The sequence below is a fragment of the Anser cygnoides genome, chromosome 4 (genome assembly GCF_040182565.1).
Source record: "Anser cygnoides isolate HZ-2024a breed goose chromosome 4, Taihu_goose_T2T_genome, whole genome shotgun sequence".
In the NCBI taxonomy this organism is placed as follows: Eukaryota; Metazoa; Chordata; class Aves; order Anseriformes; family Anatidae; genus Anser; species Anser cygnoides.
The window spans coordinates 67,194,778-67,216,540 of NC_089876.1; the positions used below are offsets into that span (position 1 = coordinate 67,194,778).

General features: G+C 43.7%; 1 protein-coding gene across 21 annotated transcripts in view; it reads right to left on the reverse strand.

Annotated features, from left to right (window-relative positions):
- The window catches only part of ADGRL3 (adhesion G protein-coupled receptor L3), a 535,525-nt gene that overhangs the window by 47,408 nt on the left and 466,354 nt on the right, over positions 1–21,763 (reverse strand). For all 21 annotated transcript variants that reach the window (XM_048067842.2, XM_048067827.2, XM_048067821.2 and 18 more), the window contains 4 exons: positions 20,148–20,357; positions 18,817–19,037; positions 11,218–11,284; positions 9,711–9,802 (listed from right to left, as the gene is read on the reverse strand). In XM_048067842.2, coding sequence (XP_047923799.2) covers positions 9,711–9,802; positions 11,218–11,284; positions 18,817–19,037; positions 20,148–20,357 — 590 coding nt within the window. The remainder of the gene's footprint in view (positions 1–9,710; positions 9,803–11,217; positions 11,285–18,816; positions 19,038–20,147; positions 20,358–21,763) is intronic.

The window sequence follows — 21,763 nt, forward strand, 5'->3', positions numbered from 1 at the left end:
TGACTTGCTTGTGAAAGGAGCCGTGTGCCTTTCAGCTTCATTTGCAGAAGAAACCCCTGGCTTTACGTTCCTTGGAAATCTGTAAAGGTCGGGGTCCTACCTCCTGGCAGAAGGGAGAAGCCAGCAGCTCCTGCAGGCTACAAATCCTTTCACCCTTCCTAGGGAAGTGATGATGAGCACACAAGGGCTGTGTGATCAGAGGTGAACCCTCCACGGCACGTGTGGCCACCAGACATCCCATCTGCACTGGGGATGTGCCACCAGTAGCTCTGAAGATTTTATCCGGACAAATGAACCCAAATTTCCCTTGGCCCTGCATGATTTGGGGTGGCCTATGTCTGCTTTTCTCTGTCAAAGGCAGAAGTATCACCCTTTTCCCACTCAGCTTGCCTTGGGAAGTCATGGCCTGCTTTCTGAGATTTGTTCTTAATTATTGCAATTGGAAAGAGCAATTCTGTTAAGCTCGCCTAATTTTCTGTAAGTAATTAATTACCCTCTGAATTGCCTTCCCTGTTTATTTCCTTCCTCCTAGCTTTGCAAAGGCATGCCATGATTATTCAAAACACGCTAATGTGTAACCACATATCTGATTGTTTCCACACGATCCAGATTCTGCACAGCCTTCAGACACATTTGTATTTCACAAACAGCACCAGCAGGGCTTGCTGACAAAATACTTAAAATGTATGGCCTTTTAAAACAATAATCATGATTTATGGGTTCACAGAAAGACCTTAGGTATTTAATATCTTCCAGAACACACTCTCAGATCAATAACCACTGATTGATTTTTTTTTTCCAAATTCTGGGAGGATGACACGTGTCAGTGGAAAGATTAGTGCTTTCCAATCACCGTGCAACATTAACACAGCCATCACAAAAGCCACAGATAAAGACGCAAAACCCAAAGCCCAAACAGTCAGATATTAACCAAACCATGCTGTAAAAAACTGAGACAACAGCAAACAAAATCCAATGCTTCAGTCGACATCAGTGGGCAAGAAAGGCACACGGAAATACAATCTCAGATGGTTTTTCAGCATAAGCAGGGTTTCTGTCTCCAGGGTGCTCACACACTCCACGCCCTGACAAAATATAAATGTGTTATATCTTCTCTTGGTAGGAAGCTCGTAAATACTTCATTCTGTGATTCTCTAAGTGATTCTTCTGGGTTTGTTTTAGGCTGCCTGCTCAAAGTTTGCTATGGAGAGATGTAGATGAAGGCTATATAGAAATACCACTGAGGTAACCAGGGGACTACAAAGCATGGAGTTTTCTTGTCCAAGAGCCAGGAAGACAAGAAGCCAACCATTGGGCTGATGAAGGCATGGTATTAATGGATAAGAGCTCTCAAAGCCATATTGGAAAAAATGATCATAGCCTGAGCTCCTAAACTTTGTGTGGTGGTAGGTTTTCTAAGGGAGATAAAAACCTATGCCTTGTTTTCAGAAGCACACAGAGCATTCAGATCATTTGACCATGCTTACCAAAAAAAAAAAAAAAAAAAGGGTAAAGTCTTTCAGTGACAGAGAATGGGGGCTCTGGTTGTTCCCTGGTATCACGTTATTCTTCCCTACAGAGGAAATCAAAGGATGATTCCACCCTGAAAGGCACCCCTGGAGCTGCTGTGCTCCCAGCCTGCTGTCCCCAGAAGTTAAAGAGTCCAAAACTGCAGCATACAGCACAGCTGGCAGGGAAGCAGAGATTTTCAGTGCAACCTTCCTGAACAGCCCACTCAGGTTGTCTTGTTACTTTGTTAGTAGGGCCATACAAAAATTTTAACAGCCTGTTTTTACAGGCACTGCTGTATTATTTAACACGCTAAGTTATAGGTAATGCACCAGTCAGGGTTTCAGGTCATGTTTAACAGAGGTTCACTGTGGCTCCTGTAACTGTTTGTATTCTGTAGCTTGTGTTTCAAACCCTTTGTACCTTGTCCTTTCCACCACTCCAGCCAACACACACACCTCCTAACATCCGCACGGGGTTCAGTGTGGGTGCACGTAACCCCCTCTCCCTGCATACTGCCCCGGCTGCTGTCTTCACAACCTCCTTTCTGTCAGTTTGCACATACCCTCAGCTCTTTCTCTGATGGGGATCGAGAATGCTGAACACACAGGATTGGGCCTTCTGCATCCACTACAACACCCAGGTGCTGTGCTGGGCGTGCTCCCAAGGGCTGGAGCCTTACACTGTGCTGCATCCTCGCTGCGCACTCCCAGGCAGCTGCAAACCCAGACGTAATGAAAGATTAAAGTGCTCTGCAAGTCCAGCCCCCCGGTATGAATCCAATGCGATATTCAATTCCAGAGCCTTTGGCATCACAAACTATATCCAAGTTATAGTGTCTTAAAAATAAAATAAAAAATCCAGAAACCGATAGGTGAATCGACTAAATCTCAATAGAAAAAATATGAAATAATCCTTGCTGTCTCCCTAGTTTCACTTGTTTTTAAAATGGCTAAAAGCACAAATTAATCTTTCTTTAGTAAAAGGATACCCTCCACAAATGATTTGTCTGCACCAGTAATGTAAGCTCTTCCTACCACAGGATAAGGAATCCTGCGTTTTCAAAAATCTAGCTCGCTCCTCACTGCACCAAACCCAGGATGTTTACTTTTTCTGCATTTCAATCAGCTGAGTAAATAAAATGAGATTGGTAAACCTCTGTTCCTGCCAGCACAATACTGCCGTGTTAAATCAAAGATTTCATTTAAACAGTTCTGCAAATGTTTTTTTGGAAGTTCTATTTAACCTTTAGTTTAAATTTTATACCTAACTCTCGAGGAGTTTTTTATGACTTAAGAAAAACTGCAGGACTGTAACAACAAGCTAATCTGGGGGATGGAATTAGTCATGTCTCTTTAAATAAAATACATATGTTGAGAAGCAAGAAAATGAGCAGATAATCACTTACACCCATACAACATATGGGGAGAGCAGGATATGGAAATGGTTTGTAAAGTTGAAAAGGAGGCACATTTTGGAAAAGGGGCTTCTCGTTTTTGCGTCTGATGCTGTAGTACACCTGACCATAATTCCCAGCACGACAGACTTTGTCTACAGCATGTAACTTCCCTCACCCCTCGCCTCCCCGTGCTTGGGCCAAGCTCCCAAAAAGAGCCCAGATTTGGCTATGTGAGGTTTTATATAGCAATATTAAATGTTGAGTCTTTGCATTTGGCTCCTGATTTTTGCTTTTAGGTCGCACATTCTCAGATTTATTTCTGTAAGCCTGTGAGCAAGAGACTCCTATGGAAAGAAAAAATAATTAGAGGAGCATGGTGTGAGTCTTGTTTAATTTGGGAGCTGAGGCTCTAAGGAAAAAAAAAAAAAAAAAAAGAAAGGTCTACCAACTCAAGGTTTGCTGTAAACCCCAAATGGTATTGACAGTGAAGCTGTATACCCTCCTCATCGTTGTTAGCTCTTACTAGAGCTCTGTGCTTCCGAAAATCAGGCCTGAGTATGCTGCAAAGGGGTGCCCTGTGAGTCACGGAGGCCAAATGCCTGCTTTAGACACTCAGCATTGGTGTCTTCCTCTCTGAATAAGACGCATCCTCAAGCAGGACAGTGTAGCAGGTTAACCTGCTTTTCTCTGTGCTTGTGGACACAGACAAATGGGTATTTCCCCTCTCCCAGCACCTCCTCCTGAGCTTGGTTCTCAATGATGGAGCCTACGACAGCCCACGGGGCTACTGGCTGCATTTCCTCGGAGGACAATTAGCAGATGAGAAACGTGGCCTTTCACTGTGGAGTAAGTTCAAGAGAGAAAATAATTACTGAAGTTAGCTGAGACCATTCAGCTTTCTTTGAGTCAGAAACAGAGGAGAGCATACACTTTTTTATTTATCCATTAAATCAGGGCCGTGTGCCTTAAGCCTCAGACCATTTGAGGCTCCCATGGCAGCTGGTGAGCCTGGGGAGGCTCACTTTGGTTACCTGGAGGCTAGGGGGGTGGGATTGATTTCTGAAGTGCTGGACATTTCTGCATCATCCACGTTAATAGGATTTCAGCATGTGTTCTTGTGAATCCAGCCACAATACCAGAAAACATTCTTTCCTGCGTGTTCAGAATAAATACATTTTGAAGGAAATTTCGTTTTTTTGACGGAGTGCTTATCCTATTGTCGAAGAAGAAGAGATGGGAGCACGTTTACACAAGAGGGAAGAAAACTGCAAGAAGAGCACAGCGATTAATGCCAGGATTAAACTATCACAAAGCCCCCTAATTAATACTGACTCTTTCGAAACAAAAGGAGGTACCAGCTAAGAGTCTGGATATCCCTGTCTGAAAGAAAGACAGAAAATTGCATTTCCTGGATGATTTTGGGGCAGGTTTCTCTTGCACTGGACAAGCATTTCCCACAAGCCCAGGACTACAGCCCGACACACTCTTCTTTGAAAGGGTCCCCAAAAGTTTTCCTTTCTAAAGAGCATCCTGGTAGCCTCAGCACAAGCCAAGCTATATCCTGGCTAAAACAACAATGCACCCACCTAAATAAGACAAAAGAGGAGGGAGCTGACAAAGCCTTCTGCTGCCTGCCTTCTTTTTAGTGGGTTTGTAACTGTGCTCAGCAGCTAAAGCCTACGTGTCACCCTTCCAAAGTAAATAAAGTAAAATCTCACTGCCACATACTGCAGTGCAGAAGGACGTCAGGAAGGCTCGTGTAGCTGCGGGAAACACTAACAAACCTCACCGCAGCAAGGCAGCAGGGGGAAGAGGGAAAAGCGTCTGCGGGAGCTTCAAAGGGAAGATTGCATCTGTAAGGAACAGCAAGAGTGGCTTCTGGTCTCTGCTAGGAGAAAGCAGGTTTCACTCTCTCCCCTCTGGACATTTGGAGATCAGCTGGGATTCCTGTGTAATTCCAGGCATGGCAGTGTCCCAGCCACACTGATGAATTCTTCTAAGCTGCCTACAGGACCTGCTTTTATTAACTAAATAACTGCTCTCCCTACCCAATTTTCTACCAGTTTGCCATTTCGTTAATTAACAAGCCCTATACTGTGCACCACACAGCAGAGAGGACCTCAGATTTCAGCAGACATGGTGAAGACCATGTCTGGATCAGTGTAGCCCATCTTTTTTTTTTGTTCCTTTACTAAAACCCTAATGACGACTCTAATGAGCAGTATTTAAACGGCTGCAGAACAAGGCTTTCACGTAAGCACTGTACTTATCCTGCATTTTGCACAGAGAATGGGGTTAAGACTTAGGAGACATACGGATGCTTTGTCATGTTGCAGCATCTGCTCCAGGTCGGATGAAAACCTGACGTGTGAGGACCTAGTCCAGCAAGTTACGTGCCTTTGCACCCAGAAAGGATTTGATGGATGGAAAGCTTAAGAACTGTGCTGGACTAGTTCACATACAGATGCATTCTCCTTTGTCACATAAGGCTTCTTAGAGGAATGTGAATATAAAAAAGATGCACTGTACTCCCGTCCCCGACAGTCTGAGACATTTCACACATCTAACATCTACCCGGCACAATGGCAAAGTGTGAAGGAAAGGCTTAGAGCTACTCGACTCCAGAAATCATTCCACACAGCAGCAACCTCCGGTAAAACAGCCTCACAGCTGGTCTAAAGTATTCCAGCTGGTAACATGTCTTCACGAGGAGCCATCTGCTAGCAAGGGTGCATCAACACCGTACCAACATGCCTACAGTCTCCACCTCGCAGGCTATAGATGCAAGCCGCACAGCAGGCTCTCACCATCCAGAAAGCTGGCATGTCCCTGGCTTGGAAGAACTGCCTTCCTATCAGCAACACGCTTTCCTTGTAGGTTCGGAAGAGCTGCAGGACCTAAAACTCCAAAACAACACTTTACCAGATACCTTTGTTGATGGTGGATCAGTTTGTGTTTGTGAGCAACCTCGTGGACCATTCACACCCCAGTTACACTCTCAGATGGGCCACAAGTGAGACACAAATGATGCTGACAGAGCTACCAAAGCCTAAAGGATCCTCCCTGCTATCCATTTCAGCTAACCTGTGTTTGCCGACAAGCCACAAAGAGAAGAAAGAGTGATGGCCACAGTGGGCCTTGACCTTAGCACACTGGCTGAATAAAACAACTCCAACCTAGAAATGACCATTGGAAAAGGCTGGGAGGAAATCTTCCCTCCCACTCAGCATCTGAGGAGGCAGGGTCAAAAGCTACGTGCACCACCCATGCATGCAGCCTTTTCGGTGTCCTCTGCCCTGCTTCATACAGAAGTGATTTTTAAAGGGCAGAAGAGATCCCTACCCAGGGCAAGCTCTTAACGTTTCTGTTGAAATGCATTGAAGGCAGAAATCAAACCCTTCTGTTTCAAAAGATCCTGTTGACAGTACCTGTCGTGAAATGGCATCTAGTCTGCCCTCCTGGTGTCAGCAGCTGGCACAGAAACCCTTGCAAAGCTGAACAGCACATACACAAGCTCACATCTCCCCACCACACGGGAATTTTTGATATGGAAATACAAACAAAATAAAGCCTCTCCCTCCGAAAATGCAACCCCGCCATGAGAAACCACATGGCTGCAAAGCAGGACTGGAGCAGGAACCTCACTCTTTTAGGGGGTACAACCCCCTGAATTGGCTCAATACCCACCTGACACACGCAGGATGCTCTCCTAGTGGAGAAGTACTAACTGTGCCTACCCAACAACAGATTTGTCCTTCCCCAAAGTGCTGGGCTAAGCTGGAAAAGTTAATGTGGGTGAAAAGTAAACCAGCTATTTACTCGTTGAATCTCTTGCTGGGTAACCCCTAGGTACCCAGCGCTCCACTGCAGGAATGTCAGATTCTCCCATGCTGGCACAATAATACAGAGCCTGTTCCTGAAGGTTAGGGAAGTTTATTTTTACAACTTTGCACAGTGCCTACAAATCTTTCAGCTGCACAGCATCTGGTTCAGGCACTGCCCTTTGAATGGCTTTTCTGTTGGTGCAGTAATTAAAGGTATCCCAGGTGACACCTGATCCCTTATCAAGTTCATTAATTTAAGTGGAGTTATTTGGCTCTCTATTTTCTATACTTCATAATGTATTTCTAACCTTTAAAGTGACATAGGCAAGCACCAGATTGCAGGAGCTCTTATTAACAGCCTATTAAAATATTTTATGGCCTTTATTTTTACACTGCCACAGGGAATCAAGTATTTTGCTGTTGTTGAACTGGCTCAGGATTTATGTTGCGAGAGCTTCGCCACAGCCCAACACAGAGCAGTGCTAGGAAATGAACTGGGAGAACAAACTCCCATTCAGCTCCCCGTGTGCCGTAAAGCTGTCAAATGCAGATCACAGCAAGGGGCCCTCCAATCCAGGCCCTAGGTTTGGTTTGTTCTTTTTTTAACAAACTGACAAGACAAGATCCAATGCTCTGGAACCACACTGAGAGCCACTGAAGTCAGCGTGCATATAGAGAAAGAGATCTGGGTATATTTTGACCGACCCTGTAAAGCCACAGAGGTAAGCTCAGAAAGGCTCTTTCTGGTCACCTCTAAAAAGATTTAGGAAGATCTTGTTCTTACCTAGAACAAGACTGTGATCCTACCTAAAGGATTTCTGGAGATGGTGAGTCCCTCACATCTCTAGGAAAGCTATCTCAAAAAGGTAAATTCCCCTCTCTGTTAAAAATCTGCACCTTCCCCTAACTCAAGTATATCCGATATTGCGATAACACATAACTTTGATTTAGAAACTTAAACATCTAATTTCTACTTAGGTTTTCATAAATTGCAATCAACTCACTTCTGAAAATCTTGTTTTGATAAACTCTGGCTGAGCTTGGGGTCCTCCTGAGTTTACTTTAAGTTCTCTCTTTTTTTTTTAAACAAAAAATCATTTGTAGTGAAGCAAAATGTTTGGAAGGCTATCAGCAACATACTTTAAAGAGTTTTAATTGCTTGTGTTTTCAAAATGTTTTAATGAAGTCAAATCACGAATAGACACTCATCTGCCAAAGAACCTATAAAATATTTTACAATGACATGGTAATTGACATAACTGGTTGTATAGATTCCTGGCATTTTAAACAAAGATACTACAGATTAGCACAAGCAAGATTATTCAGTAGGCAATTATTATCTCTGCTTTAATTATAAGGGTTTTGGTATTTTTTTTTAGTTGATTTTTTTCCCCAATTTTTAATTTAAATGTCATCCTGAATGGCTTTCTAGACAGATTTTGTGTGGGTAACCTTAGAAAGACTGTTTCAGCACACAAACCCATAGCACTAATGCATGACGAGTAGTCACGTTGCAAGTCCCAAGTGTTATTAAATGGACCATTCCTTTAGCGCCTCATCCAAGCCTGTCTGAAACGAATGAAAGACCGTCATGCTGGGCTCAGTCCTGGACATCCAGGAGGGACTGCTCCTGCAGTTTTGTCTTACAGCTGGGTGACGGCAGGAGAAACAGCGACACACCACAGAGTAGCCTGCCCACAAGCCGGGCAGGGACAGGTACGGCAGATGAACACCCTGCAGGTCCCTGAACTCACAAAATCACAGACTCACTTAGCTGTGCCTGCATGCTTGCAAAACCAGGTCTCCTGCATTTGTAAGGGAGCTGGTCCCGTTTCCTTCCAGCCCTCCAGCAAGAAGCTGAGCCTAAGATATAAAAACTTCACCCCAAAGACCATGCCATGGCATGGTATGCCAGTGGCACAGCGAGCCTTGCCTGCTGGGGAGTTTTTCAAGGGGAAACCGATCTACTTTGAATTAAAGCAACATCTGCAAGAGCAGCTCAGCATTAACAACAACTTGCTGAGAATCGTCTTGCAACTGCGCTATTCAGTCATTTCCTATCGAGCTCCCCTCTCGCCTCTTCTCCTGCTCCTGTCATGGAAGAGAAGGGACAACCAACTTCCAGCAGCATTATTGCAAAACACGCTTCTTTCCTGGATGTGCGCTAAAGCACTGACGCCAACAATTTCCTCCTGAAGTTCATTAGATGGTTTTCTTAATTAGCCGGCTCCCCATCTTATCACGCACTGCACCTGAAATCCCAGTCATATTTTCGAAGCAAGTAATTAAAGCCAGAAGTACTTGGATAAACAGGAACTGGCAGAAACTAATATTCTATCAATATAATGAGGCAGCTTGCTAGACAGTAAGATGCCCTGGCTCAGATATCATCCATGTCAAGGGCAAAACATGCCTAGGATGGCAAGTGCATCCTCTGCTGTGGGCACCCCCAGGTAAACCCTGGTAGCTTTGCTGAAACTAATCAGGTTGTGTGGAGAATTTGGGTCATTAAATCTGTCAGTGGCCAAAATAAACAAAAAAAAAGCAAGGCTGTGCTCACACCGCAGAGAAATAGTAATGATCAATAGTTTCAACACCTTCCCTGTAGAAACTGCAATAATTACCTGGTAATTACTGGGCACAATTTCCTCTTATGTAAAGGGAATAGGAGGTTACCTACTTCAAGGACAGCAAATGTAACTTTGCTTCCTTCATGCAAAATTGAATGGAAAATGCCACCACAGGCACTGACTGAACACTAATGCAAGCTGAGTCACTTCAAAGACAGTCCTTCATCATCAGCCACTTGTTGGTATCCATTAGAAACCACTCTGCAGCGCTGTAATCCAGTCTATTGCCCCTTATTATCATTGCTGTCAGCAGAGCTGATTCCCCTGTATGCCTTCAGAGAAGAACAGGGGTATAAACAGCAAAAGAAAGAAAGAGGCAGAGAGAAAGAAAAAAAGACAACCACTTACTTGATATTGTCAAGACATCCAGATTCGGGTTTCAGTATGGCAGTATGATGAAACATTTTATAGAGAGCAATCCCAAGGAAGATTACATTAAGCTGCAAAAGAGAGAAGGGAAAAAAAATGGTTACATGACACGGCAGAACGTGATGGGGAGAAAGTCAGTCTCTCCTCTGTAACAGATGAGTTGCTTTAGAAAATTAGCTCTCACTACAGTTTTATACAGACTGAATCACAGAAAATTGCCAAGCGTTTTATAAGGTGACCTGGCCTGTAGAGTGCGGAGCAGCGATGCCACAGCTTTACCAAAGCTGTGGTGCCAGGTGTGTTACTGATATAGGGCTGGTTCCAACATCAACTGTAGTGCTTCAAATGACGTTATAGAAAATGAAAAGCAGTTGCTCTAATGGCTCGTCTGTGTCTGGGAGGTGTAGTGTTGCAAAAAGTCACTCAAAGCTTCTTGCTTAGCTAGCCCCATAGAAATCAAACCCCCAAAACCCATCTTTTTCTGTGAATTTCTGTGACTTTGTCTTTTAAGTATGTTCTAATAGGGGAGATGGGCAGGGAAATTGCTATTGTTGATGATGCTTAGCACAATTCAAAGTTGAAAAAAAAGAGTTTGATTTGTTCAGTAAAAGACATGATGCTGTTTCAATGCTTTAGTGCTAATAGGGCCACCAGTTCCTGGAAAAGAGTTTCCAAAAGCCCGGACCAGTGTTTTAAACATTATCAGAAAGGGAAGATATCTTTTCATTAATGCATTGCTTACGGGGGAAAAAAATACCACAACAGTTTTGGCTAGTGGTTCAGCCCCCTCCCTGATGCGAAGGGCTGCTAAACAGGCCCCCAGTTGCCGGAGAACCAGGGACAATGTCTGCATTGACGTGAGAGTGCCTGGTTTGCTGCATTAGCCAAACCCTCGCTATTCAAAACAACGGATGGTTTATTTAAGCCATATTGTAGCGATTAAAGTTTGAGAAAACTCCAGCTGTCTCTAAAGTTGTGTGCTCTACCTTGCCGCGGTGTTAGCTGATACGCTGGCAGCGTGCTAACTGTGAAGTCACAGGAGTTCCAACTTCTGCAGGGGAGGAAAAAACCCCCATAAAACCTCTCTTCCAGTTTGGGCTTTATTTCATCCCCCACACCTCAGATTTCCCTTTCTGCAGGATCCATACACAGGTTTATTCGAGGTCAAAAGGGGGGGACAGCAAGTGGCACCAAAGCAGTTTGGCACTGCTATGCATCCAGCAGTACGAACCAAACTGTCTGAGCACCCGCTCTGAGGCAGTGTCCACAGCACATACCACATGCTCTCCCCTCCCTATTTTGATCAAGTGTTTCACAATGCAAAGAGCCTCCTGTAACGAGCATCTAATTGCTTGTGCCAGGTGGGGTCACAGAAGAACATGCCTTTCTCAAATTAATCTGTGTAAATTAAAGATACAGAGTAAAGGGACAGCAAAAGTTTTATTTCTTGACCTGAGAGATGGAGTAGTTAATTAGGAGTTCTTACCATAATTATCAAGGTCGCTGGTCCTATAAAGCTCCAAATGAAGTAGGTGTCAAGTCGGAGCCAACATCTGTAATGAAACACAGGGGAGAGAAGGCATTCAAGGACTGCACCCAGGACATACATCAAGAGTGAGCGAGTGACAGAGAAGAATGTGAGCTGCAAAACACGCTGGTGGGAGACAGGAAATATTACATTGCTTGTTCATTTAAATGCTGAATTATGTGCCCAATTTCTGACAGTGCTATTGATGGAGTAAGATAATTACCTCTGGAGAAAGGAGGGGGAAAATGGCACAAGGCCTAGTTGCTACAGCTTTCTGTGTCAGTTGGAAAAAAATCTTAAAACCATTTTTTTTTTAAGGAAGGAGTCCGATGAGCAGCCGTGGAGCTTCTTCGCTTTAAGCTCAGCTTTCCTCTCCAGCCCTGATGCAACACAAGCTGTCTGTCAGCTGTCAAGCGAGATGACATTTCTCCATCAAGCAGATCGGAGCAAATTTGGTGCAAACAGGAAGCACGATTTTGCTAACAGAAGGCTGAGGTTTAACTAGGTTCAGCAACTTCCTCTTTAGAGCGTTTTATTTCCCTGAACCTCCAGAGTGTTTTGTTTCCACTAATGTTTCGAGCATTGCATATGGTCTGTGCTATTCCATGAAGTTGATTCATGGCCTAAAACTAAATTATTAATCGCTTAATTTCAGCTGCATTTAATACTCCCCCCATTTTTTAGGCCCCTGGGAAATTACATTTCCATTCCTAGTTCATTCCAGGCGACAGGAAGATAAAATGGAAGTGACTGGTTACAAGACAGATGAATGTAAATTCTAAGAAAGTTTCACATGATGTTTAAAATAATAATATCTTGTCGTGTTTGCGACGCTGCAGATCACAGCTCCATTTATACGCAGAGGACTAAGAAAGCGTAAAAACACTCTTATACTAAACGTCCAATGAAATTTCATAATTAGATAAGCGACAGGAACTGTATATATGAATTTATCATGGTGGAAGAGACAGCGATTCTCACAAATGACAGCTCTAGTGCATGTGCTGAATTTTTTCCCTTCCAATGGACTTTGAAACAAGCAGAAAGGTTTGTGCCAGCAGCCCCACAGAAGAGATCAACACGAGTCTTCTGCTGAGAGAATAAAACATGCCCTGAGCCTCAATGGCTGGGAAAAGTCAAGATATGAATAAATTCAAGGATGTAGATAAAGCTTCCCATTTCCCTCCCTGACTATATACATTTCGTGTCTCAGCAGCCTTAAAGATGTATCAATGTTTACGATCATACCCGTATTTATCACAAATTAAAATACAGTCACTTCCATGACACCACTCCCGAACTGACTCCGCAGCTGTTCATCAAAAATCTTAATGTGACTGCATCCAAACTGTGATGCGAGCGGCAAGCAGAGGGGCCTTCAGAGCGATTGCACGGAAATCTTGTTTCCTCCACGGCTGCTGAAGTTCAAGGTGATTTAGATGCAGCTGGTGATGGAGCAACACGACTGACTCTAAAGTATTTCAGCCTGATTTCCTATAGGAAAGGGTTTATGCGATCATGACATCTGTGCATCACCCATAACAACGCCTGAAATGTCAGCCAATTGCAACTAGATTTGACAGAGGAATAGAGGTTTCAGAGATAATGAAGTACCTGTAAAGAGTCCCCCTGCCACGAAAAAAGATGTTTGCATAGCAGCAGCTCACGCATTATGGGACATTTAAGTCTTAATACCTACCCCATCCCACAGGGAAAAAAAAAATTACCTAGTGCTTATGCCTCAGCTGCCAAACATAAATCGAGAAATAGACAGCCCCACAACTTCTTCCCACTGATACAAGTGCTGGGTGGAATGTGTGTGGGAGAGGACCCAGTGGTGTTTCTTTTTTTTTTTTTAATGTCAGTATTTTGAGCCTTTTTGCAAATTTATCACCCACAAAATCCCCCAGCCCTGCTGCATGGGAGTTGGGAGCACGATGCATTGCAATTGCCCAACCACTCAGTTTTCCTTCGGCATGAAGTGCAAGACACTTCTCAGAAAGCCAATGGAGGACAAAAGGCATAAAACCTGTCTCCATTTCTTAAAACACATTGGCTAGCCACGTGGTCACAGCTGATGCATCTGGTTTTGATCACGAATAGATTGGGACACAGGGAAAACCTGCACCTATTTGCCTACACCCACGTCCTGCCTCGCCTCTGGGAGGGATCCCAGATCCCAGCTTCTGGATTCCCCACGGATCCTAGGACTGAAATACAACAAGATGAGGGAAAAGCTGTGTCAGGCGGAGCAAAGAAGTGGGAAGCAACTGGCTCCTTCCCTGCTAGCCAAATGAACTTTCTTGCTTTCCCCTAAAAAGCTGTCCCTGTGGTTATGCAGCGCAATGCGGTGACGATGGAGGGGTCCCGTGGATGGCAGGCAGCCAAGAAGGCAGGTCAGGGATTCATTATGCTGGCATGCAAAGGTCCTGTTCTCCAGCCACGTGGGGCAGACACTGAGCAGAATGGTCCCCATCCCCTGAGAGGCAGATCCATCTGAGCAAGAATGAGAACGCAGCTTGCAAAAAAAGCAGAATGGGCTTTCTCGCCTCTCTGCATGCTTTAAGGAAGGCGATGCGATTTTTTTATTTGTTTGAATAAAAAAATTGACTTTCTATGAAACTTTGTATGACAGTCAGTGCCGGGCAACTGAACTGAAAGCTGCAGGGTTGCATCTAATCCACATGGGGATTTTAAAAAGCCAGGCTTTTCGTGGTCATCGGCGAGCGGTGCAACTCTGAACCCATTTAAGTCCTACCTCATTAAAAATGCAAATTAAGAACAAAACATCAAAACACAGGCGTCCTGCCAATTCTGTTGCAGAGATGTAAATTGCTAATCAGACAAGTACCACACTGAGCTTTTCTTCCCTTAAAGACAAAACCACACGCACAATGAGCTGCATAAATGAGCTCCTTGAAACAAGGAAGCAATCAGGCAACTCACTTCCAAAAAGTTGCTAATCTTGGGCTGCTGAGTTACTTCTGACCCCCATGCACAGCTGCACTGTGAGCACGGACTTGCTTATTACAAGTTTATACTCCGCTGCCATTAAGCAAATGAGCTGCTTCAGGGCTCAGCACAATGCAGAGCAGATTATCTGCACATCCGCGGATGGGGAAACGCTGCTCCAGAGCCCATTACCGTTAGGAAGAGTCACACCAGCATAGTCAGTGCTGTGCCTGTAATGAGTGCCGTGGAGCTGCTTTCCTTTACTTTTTAATTTCCTCCTTTTCCACAATGACAAGTCGCTATATTCACCTACAGCTTTTTCGAAGTAATAAAGACTACAAAGAGTTTGCTCGATTTTCTGCATGAAGAGAAATCAAATACTAAACTATCCCCGGTGTGTATTAAATATAACCAATAAACAATCATTAGCTGCCATTGGACCATAAAATGCGAAGAGCCCTAACATATCATGTTGTTCATGGGAGTTCAGCAGTTCGTTTCACATGGCCATACAGCCTCCCTGGCTGTGTGTGGTAATGGGATATGTATGAACAAGCCGTGCCTTTCAGGGGTGCAATATATGTTCTCCAGCATCCCCATTGCTCACGCTTCCTCCACCAAATACCCAGCACAAGCACTGAAAATAAAACAAGTTCATGGGGCCATCCAAGAAGTACCGTGTTGGTAGGAGCTATTTTCCAGCAACATTAACATGCAAGTGATGTCGGCAGCTGGCTGATGGAGTTGGAGGCTGTGTATATACACCAGGCTTTCATTTTGCTTTATGACAGCTGGATTTCTTGCCATGTATATCCTGCTTTATGGCATACCAAGGAGGGGAGGGAGAGAAACAATAGAGAGATTCCTGGCACGATGAATTTGATCACCAGTAGATGAATATACCTACAAGTACGTTTCGTAAAATATATTGAGCCATTCAAAGCAGAGCTGCTCTCCTCTGAGATTTGTAATAGGCATTGATATAAAACCCAGGGCAGTATGTGATATAGAGTAGCTTCTGACTGTCAATTTAGGATGGCCTGCTACTTGAGCAGGTCTTCTCACAGGGAGGCTGCTAAAGTCTTAATCCAGGTTTTTACTGAATTTTAAACACAAGTTATTTTCACACAACAACAACAACTGCAAATACGATATTTCCTCTGCATTTTGCAGCACTGCCCATTACATCAGATGTGGACAGGAGATAAATGGATTCGGTTAACACACAGGACAAGGCAAGTGCAGTTTTTAAAACTGCAATCCTGATGTCACATTTTTTTGCAGCAAAACTTGAGATGTGGCCATTTAAGATTCAGCAGCTGATTTGTTACAGCCTTCAGATCATGATGCTTGCTTCCAGTTATTTTTTGAGACCTCAGGTTTTCTCGTGCTGCTGAAAAGACCTGGTCTGTAAGAAATGTCCACTTGGAGGTTCACGTGAGCACTGCCAGAATCACCTGTGGTCTCCTGACATCAGCGTCTGCAGTGGGGCTTACCTGCTTTTCACATTTACTTTAGAAATGACAGTCAGAATGAGGTGAGATGCAACACTTCTGATGAATTTGGGAGAAAGGGCAAACAGGGCTCAGCTTGCTCACGTGAATATTCCCAACTGACCTGAATGGGATGGTCTTTTAATGTAATCGCTACGCTACTGCCTGGTTATAGCATCGAACTAATTAGCCCTAAATCTTCTGCTGTGGGTGATTTGAACTTCTCTTAAACAAACAATAATAAAAGGGAAAGAATCAATGCCAATTTTTGGAATAATTAACCGTAAGACAGTATCTTTGCTGGGCAGCTACTCCAAAATATCAATATGAACACCGGGGCAGAAAATCACAAGCACCAACTGATGAGCAAAGAAACAGAGAGAGGAACTGTTTTTGACTGTATTTGCCTGTTTTTGACTATATAATGTGGGCATGAGGTTGGATTTGGAAAGGAAAATGAAATCAAGAAACCCTACATGGGGTGTCTAAGCAAATCCTTCTGATATGTATGAAGGGTGGCACCAAATGCCAGGCAAGAAACAAATAACACTAACAGCTCCATAAGTCCTGCTTAAACAAATGCAATAAATAATGGAGGGAGGCAAGTAATATATTCCAGAGGATGTTTTACAAAACCCGGCAAAACCAAGCAACTTCTTGCAATCAAATTATGTATGCCTGGCATATAGTTCACTACAAATTCTAATCAGTTCTACCCTTCTAATAACATTACACAGAAAAATACATCATCATCCATCAACCAGATGGAGCATGATAGTTATACAAAACATATTGTATGTTTTTTAGTTTTCCAGTATGAGAACGTGATAAAATTGTGCACTCTAGAATTAGAGATTATAAATAAATATTTTAGGCTCTACAAATCTCTGTAAATATTTATTTGCAAAATATTGTATATACATGTTTAGTCATTAGAAATACTACTTTATGCTGTGGGGAGGGGGAGAGCTTTTGCTAGCAGAAGCATATGACTGCTGCCTCATCAACACAAAGACAGCAAAGTTTTGTTGTTCACCTCCAGCGAATTTCAGCTAAACTTTCTGCTTGTACCACCTATGTATGGAAATATTTGGGCTGGGAAAAGGCAGCGTCTTCCACGGAATATGTTTATTTTGCTGTGCTTCAGAAAGGAACTTATACACACTTATAGGAGTGGAAATGTTGCAGCAATGCAAAGCTGCCATGGTGCTTTATGGGCGCCATGGTTAGGTGCCGTATGTTCCTGCTCTACCAACTGGCTGCTGCATGCAGGTTAACTGTCACAGCTTACATTTGTATGTGGTTTGTCCCTGCAAAACATCCAGATGGACTTTGCAAAGACAGGAGAGATGCAAGTCAACCAAACTCTGATGTAGCACGGTTGTCTCATGTCCAAAGTGATACCTTGGGCTTGAGGAATTCCTTTAACTGCAAGAAATTCTCAATACCCAACAGCAACAGAGCACTGTAAAACAATGTGTTTAGTGCTACTTTTCGTCAAAAACTAGCTGCTGTGATGGGTTTTCTTGATGCACAGCACAAAACATTGGGAAAGTATGCAGAAGAATTGCTGTGGTGCTTAACTCCTGCAACAGAAATCATGGGGTGAACAGCGTGGGAGGCAGCCAGAAAAGCAAGCCTGCGCCTCGTCATCCAAGTTACTCCCTGAGGGCACTAAACAACCAGACTGCCAAACAGACTGGTGGAGATGCAGCTCCAGCAATGGCAGATGCAAAAGAGCATCTCAGCTGGCCTTCCAGGGGTCCAGACTTATGTCCCTTCGGCCCTAATGTGTCCTCAGTAGAAACACCACAGCAAGAACAAATTTGCCTGAAGGGATGAACAGACTATTGAGGCAGAATGTTTCAATACCTGATTTGTCATGACAGGATGTGAACATCAGGAATCAACTGATGGAAACACTCTCACCTACTGCACAAATTCCAGAAACTGCAACTGGATGTTCTGCTACTTTTTCTCTAACTCATAGGCCTGTCAAAGTAGGATACACTACCTGAGATAAATTGGTAGAGCTCCTTGAAAACTAACTCCCTCTTGCCCTCATCCTGTGTGGGCCATTTCCTTTCCACCAAGTATGACACATACAAATTCAGGTTGCTTTTCTCCCACTCATGGAAAAAACAGGATGCAAATATCCAGCTGGGATCGACCCTACCTGTTGGCACAGTAATGGATCGTGAGCAGCTCCACTGCACTACAGATTTGCTTCTGCAAAGAATTGGGTTCATATATGGCGATGAGGTTTTCAGGCAAAAATTTTGCAGTTAGATTTAACAAAATATCAACTACTGCCACAGCCTGACCCAACCTCTGCTCAAAAAGAGCTTTAGAAACGCCACTGGCTCATTGCTACTTGTGCCTTCAGACCGAGCTCTTAACTGAGTTAAAATGACAAAGGAAAGGCAGCCTGACAAGGGAAAGCAACAAATAAAATAAAATAACATCAATAAAAATACATTGTTAGCGCTATTGTAACAAAGCTGGCAAAGAAATCAAAGGCTCAATTTTCCCTTTGTTTTCTATTAGACGGTGTTGCTGAGCATCTAAATTGTGCTTTGATACCAGCTTCAGCAATACCGAAGATATTTAAGAATATTCATAATGGTAAGCGATGTAGCTGTTCTGATTTGCAAAGAGGGTAATGTACCCTACAGTCACCACCTAGCTGAGCCTCCAAGCAAAATAATTTGATAGAACACATGAAAAAGAAGAAGAAGGCAATGTCTCATCATCTACGTGAGAAATACTCTTTGGTTAGAGAAAAAGGATGACCTTGCTGATACAGGACCAAACTGAGACTTGGGCTGTCTGGGCAGAGACTTGGGACAGCCACCTCTGCTGATATTATGAAATGATGTGATGAAATTTTCCCCATCAGACTTTCCCAGGAAAACACCTTTGCAAATCTCTTCATGGTGGGGAACAGTCCATGATCATGGACTACACTGGGAGACACAGAGCTATGCCCTCCAGTTGAGTGCTGCCTGCACAAGCAGCTTTCACCTGCTGGGTCTCCAGACTTTTGGCTTCCCTTTGTCCTCCCCTCTCCCATCCTCCGGCCCAGATCCAAGTAATGCCAAGCCCCACTCACACTTTGTCTGTGCCATAGCTCCGGTAGTCCACTGCTGCTGACACAGCCACGATCAGTGCAGGCATGCCGTAGCCGACCAAATAGAAGTACTTCCTCCGGGAGTGTTCACTCTCAAAAACCTCCACCAGCATGATGTAGAGCTGCACCCCCTCCAGGAACATCCAGGTGAAAGCCGCCAGGAAGAAGAAGTGCAGGAGGGCAGCAAAGACAGCACAAGCGATCTGCAGATAGGTATAAAAGAGCAAGAGAAGGTGTTTGTACTATGCTAACTTAATGCAACAGTCAAGATTACATGCAGATAGGCTCTTACTGGGAAGTTTCATAAGAATGAGGGAGTTCATCTCCAAAGTAAGATTTTTTTTTTTCACTTGGGAAATGTGTAAGAACTATTTCCAAAGAGACACATCTGGGCATACAAACCATATTCAAATATACAAAAGGAGGTATGTATGTAATCTGGCAAATAAACATATAAAGATGTGTGTAGTATAAGCAGATTTTTATAACCTGTTGATTAAACACATACACGCGCATTATTTACAAAGAGCATACAGCCTCTGAAATGAGAGCAGACCTTTTCCATCATTCCTGTGATCTCTGAGTCAGACCCTCAGCTTCCAGTGTGTCTCCAGGGAGCGTGCATGTGTGTATACATATATTTACTTTTCTGACTGGTGTGTGTGTTGACAGACAGAGTCATGAATGCATGCATACATGTGCAGAAGTGTGCAGACTAGATCATAACTGCCCCAACACACTGGGGTTTTGTCTGTAGATTCACAAAGGCTGTGTTTCTCTTCCCAAATTCTCCCCATCGACTAGTTTTGCCCGAGTGACTTTCCAAATGTCAACATGCCTTGTGAATATCCTTGGGTGCTGTGGACACAGTAGGATGCACGCTGGGGGTTTCCCAACAAAACAGTTATAGTGAGAGGAAGGGAGTTAGGCAAAGGGATTTGAAAAGCTGGAAAGACTATGAAAATGCAAAATCCATTCCAGTTCTATGAAGAGGGCCTTTTCTTTTCAAAAACTGAACAGCAACATGCTGTCAAGAATTAAACAGATGCAGTAAGGCATCATTTAGGGAATAACTTTTCCCACTCATCCAGGAAGAAATCTCAAGACAGCTAATACTAGGAAGCGTCTTGGTCTTCTTTTGGTAATTAAGATCTGATTTCCAATTAACAACCTCACCCTGCAATGACTCATGCATGAGTTTAAGGCAGCACTGGAATATATCCCACTCCATGACCGAACATCCTATATGCAGAGGTGAGAGTGCACTTTCTGCTCCCTCCTGCAGCGGGAGCACGAAGTGCTTTGCCTCTTACCGGCTGGTCAGTCCGGTTGATGCCAATGAGGAAGAGGAGTTCTGCTACAAAGAGGCTGATGCACAAGTTCTTGTGAATCGTGTTGCGGTCACTCTGCAGCCCACGGAAGAAGCAGAAGGTGAAGATGCAGATCAGGAGGCAGACGAGTGACAGCAGGATGCCAACCCATGTGATGAAGTCCAGGAGCAGGTCATGTACTGCATCGCTGTGCTGGAGATAAAACCAAAAAAAAAAAATCAGTCATATGCTGTATGATTTCTAATTCATCCCAGGCAAAGGGTGAGGTTGTCTTAGACACTTCCCCAAATATTTTTTATCCAGTCACCAAGCCGTGCCACAAGGGACTAGTTTTGGCTAGGATACAGTTAACTGACTTCCTAGTAGCTGGTATGGTGCTGTGTTTTGGATTTAGGATGAGATTCATTTTTCACAAACATGGCAAACAAGAGGACACACTGTCTAAAGAACCATCACACACTTCGATTAGGTGTAAAAATGTTTCATATGAACAACATTGTGGAGATGAAAACCACGAGTCTGTTACAACCATTTACCAACAGTGAAAAAAGACCCTCTTTAAACATCCACAGAGGTATATGAGCTTGAAGGGTTTGGACAGAAAAAGATCGCTTAAATGTCTTGTCTTTCTTTTCACTTGGGAAAGAGAAGGGAATTTTGAAACCCTGGAGCTGTATTTTAAAACTCCTGGGATGTCCGACTGAACCCTGGAACGCTACCCAGAAGAAAAGACATCACTTTTCATTCACATTAATTTTGCTTTAAATTGAAACAGAACAGCAATTTGAAGATTGTCTGGAAAGTTCCCTGTGTTGAACCTGTAACACGGATTTACCCCAAACCATGCAAGCATGGCCATTGCAGTGGACTAATCAGGCAACCCAGCAGCAAAGTTTTGCAAAGGGCAGCATAGGTGTGCTTGGGTTCTGCTGATAAACCTCTGGATTCTCTGCTGATTATCTCTGCTGATAAATCTCTGGATTGCTCCCAGGCTTGCGCTGCATTCACTTCTCAAAAAAAGGAGGGGGTGCTGAGACCCTAACACCGAGGGTATTCCACCACCTTACTAAGGCTGTAAAAGTCACCAGTGACTCCACAGGTTTCCACCAGATGTGGTGAAATTAGAGATATCATTACTTAGTAAAATGTAAATAAGAAATGAGAAATATATGGTGAGTTACAAGGAGGCTGCTCGGGGCTAAGTGGTTAGAGTCAATGAGCTGAGGGAAAGATTGCCTGGAAATCTCCAGGGCCTTTTCAGCAAGACCTGAGAGCCTTGAAACCCAGCTTTGTGGTCCGCCAGCTTGTGTTATGAATGCTATTCACATTCTCCCCACTTCTGGCATTTTGATGACTTCGGCATTATATAGGCTGGCAAATACAATAGTGTCACACTTCAAAAAGCCAGGACAAACTGGAAACATTTTCCTCCCTGTAGGATAAAAGCCTATGACAGATGGAGGGAAAAGGTGATTAATTTATCCATTTTCTTTGCCTGCCTGCCAATGATAAAGCCACATCAAATGTCAGGCCTTTCCTGATATACACTCTGCTATGTCAGCACCCGTGAGCAGCAACTCAAACCTTTCAGCTCTTTG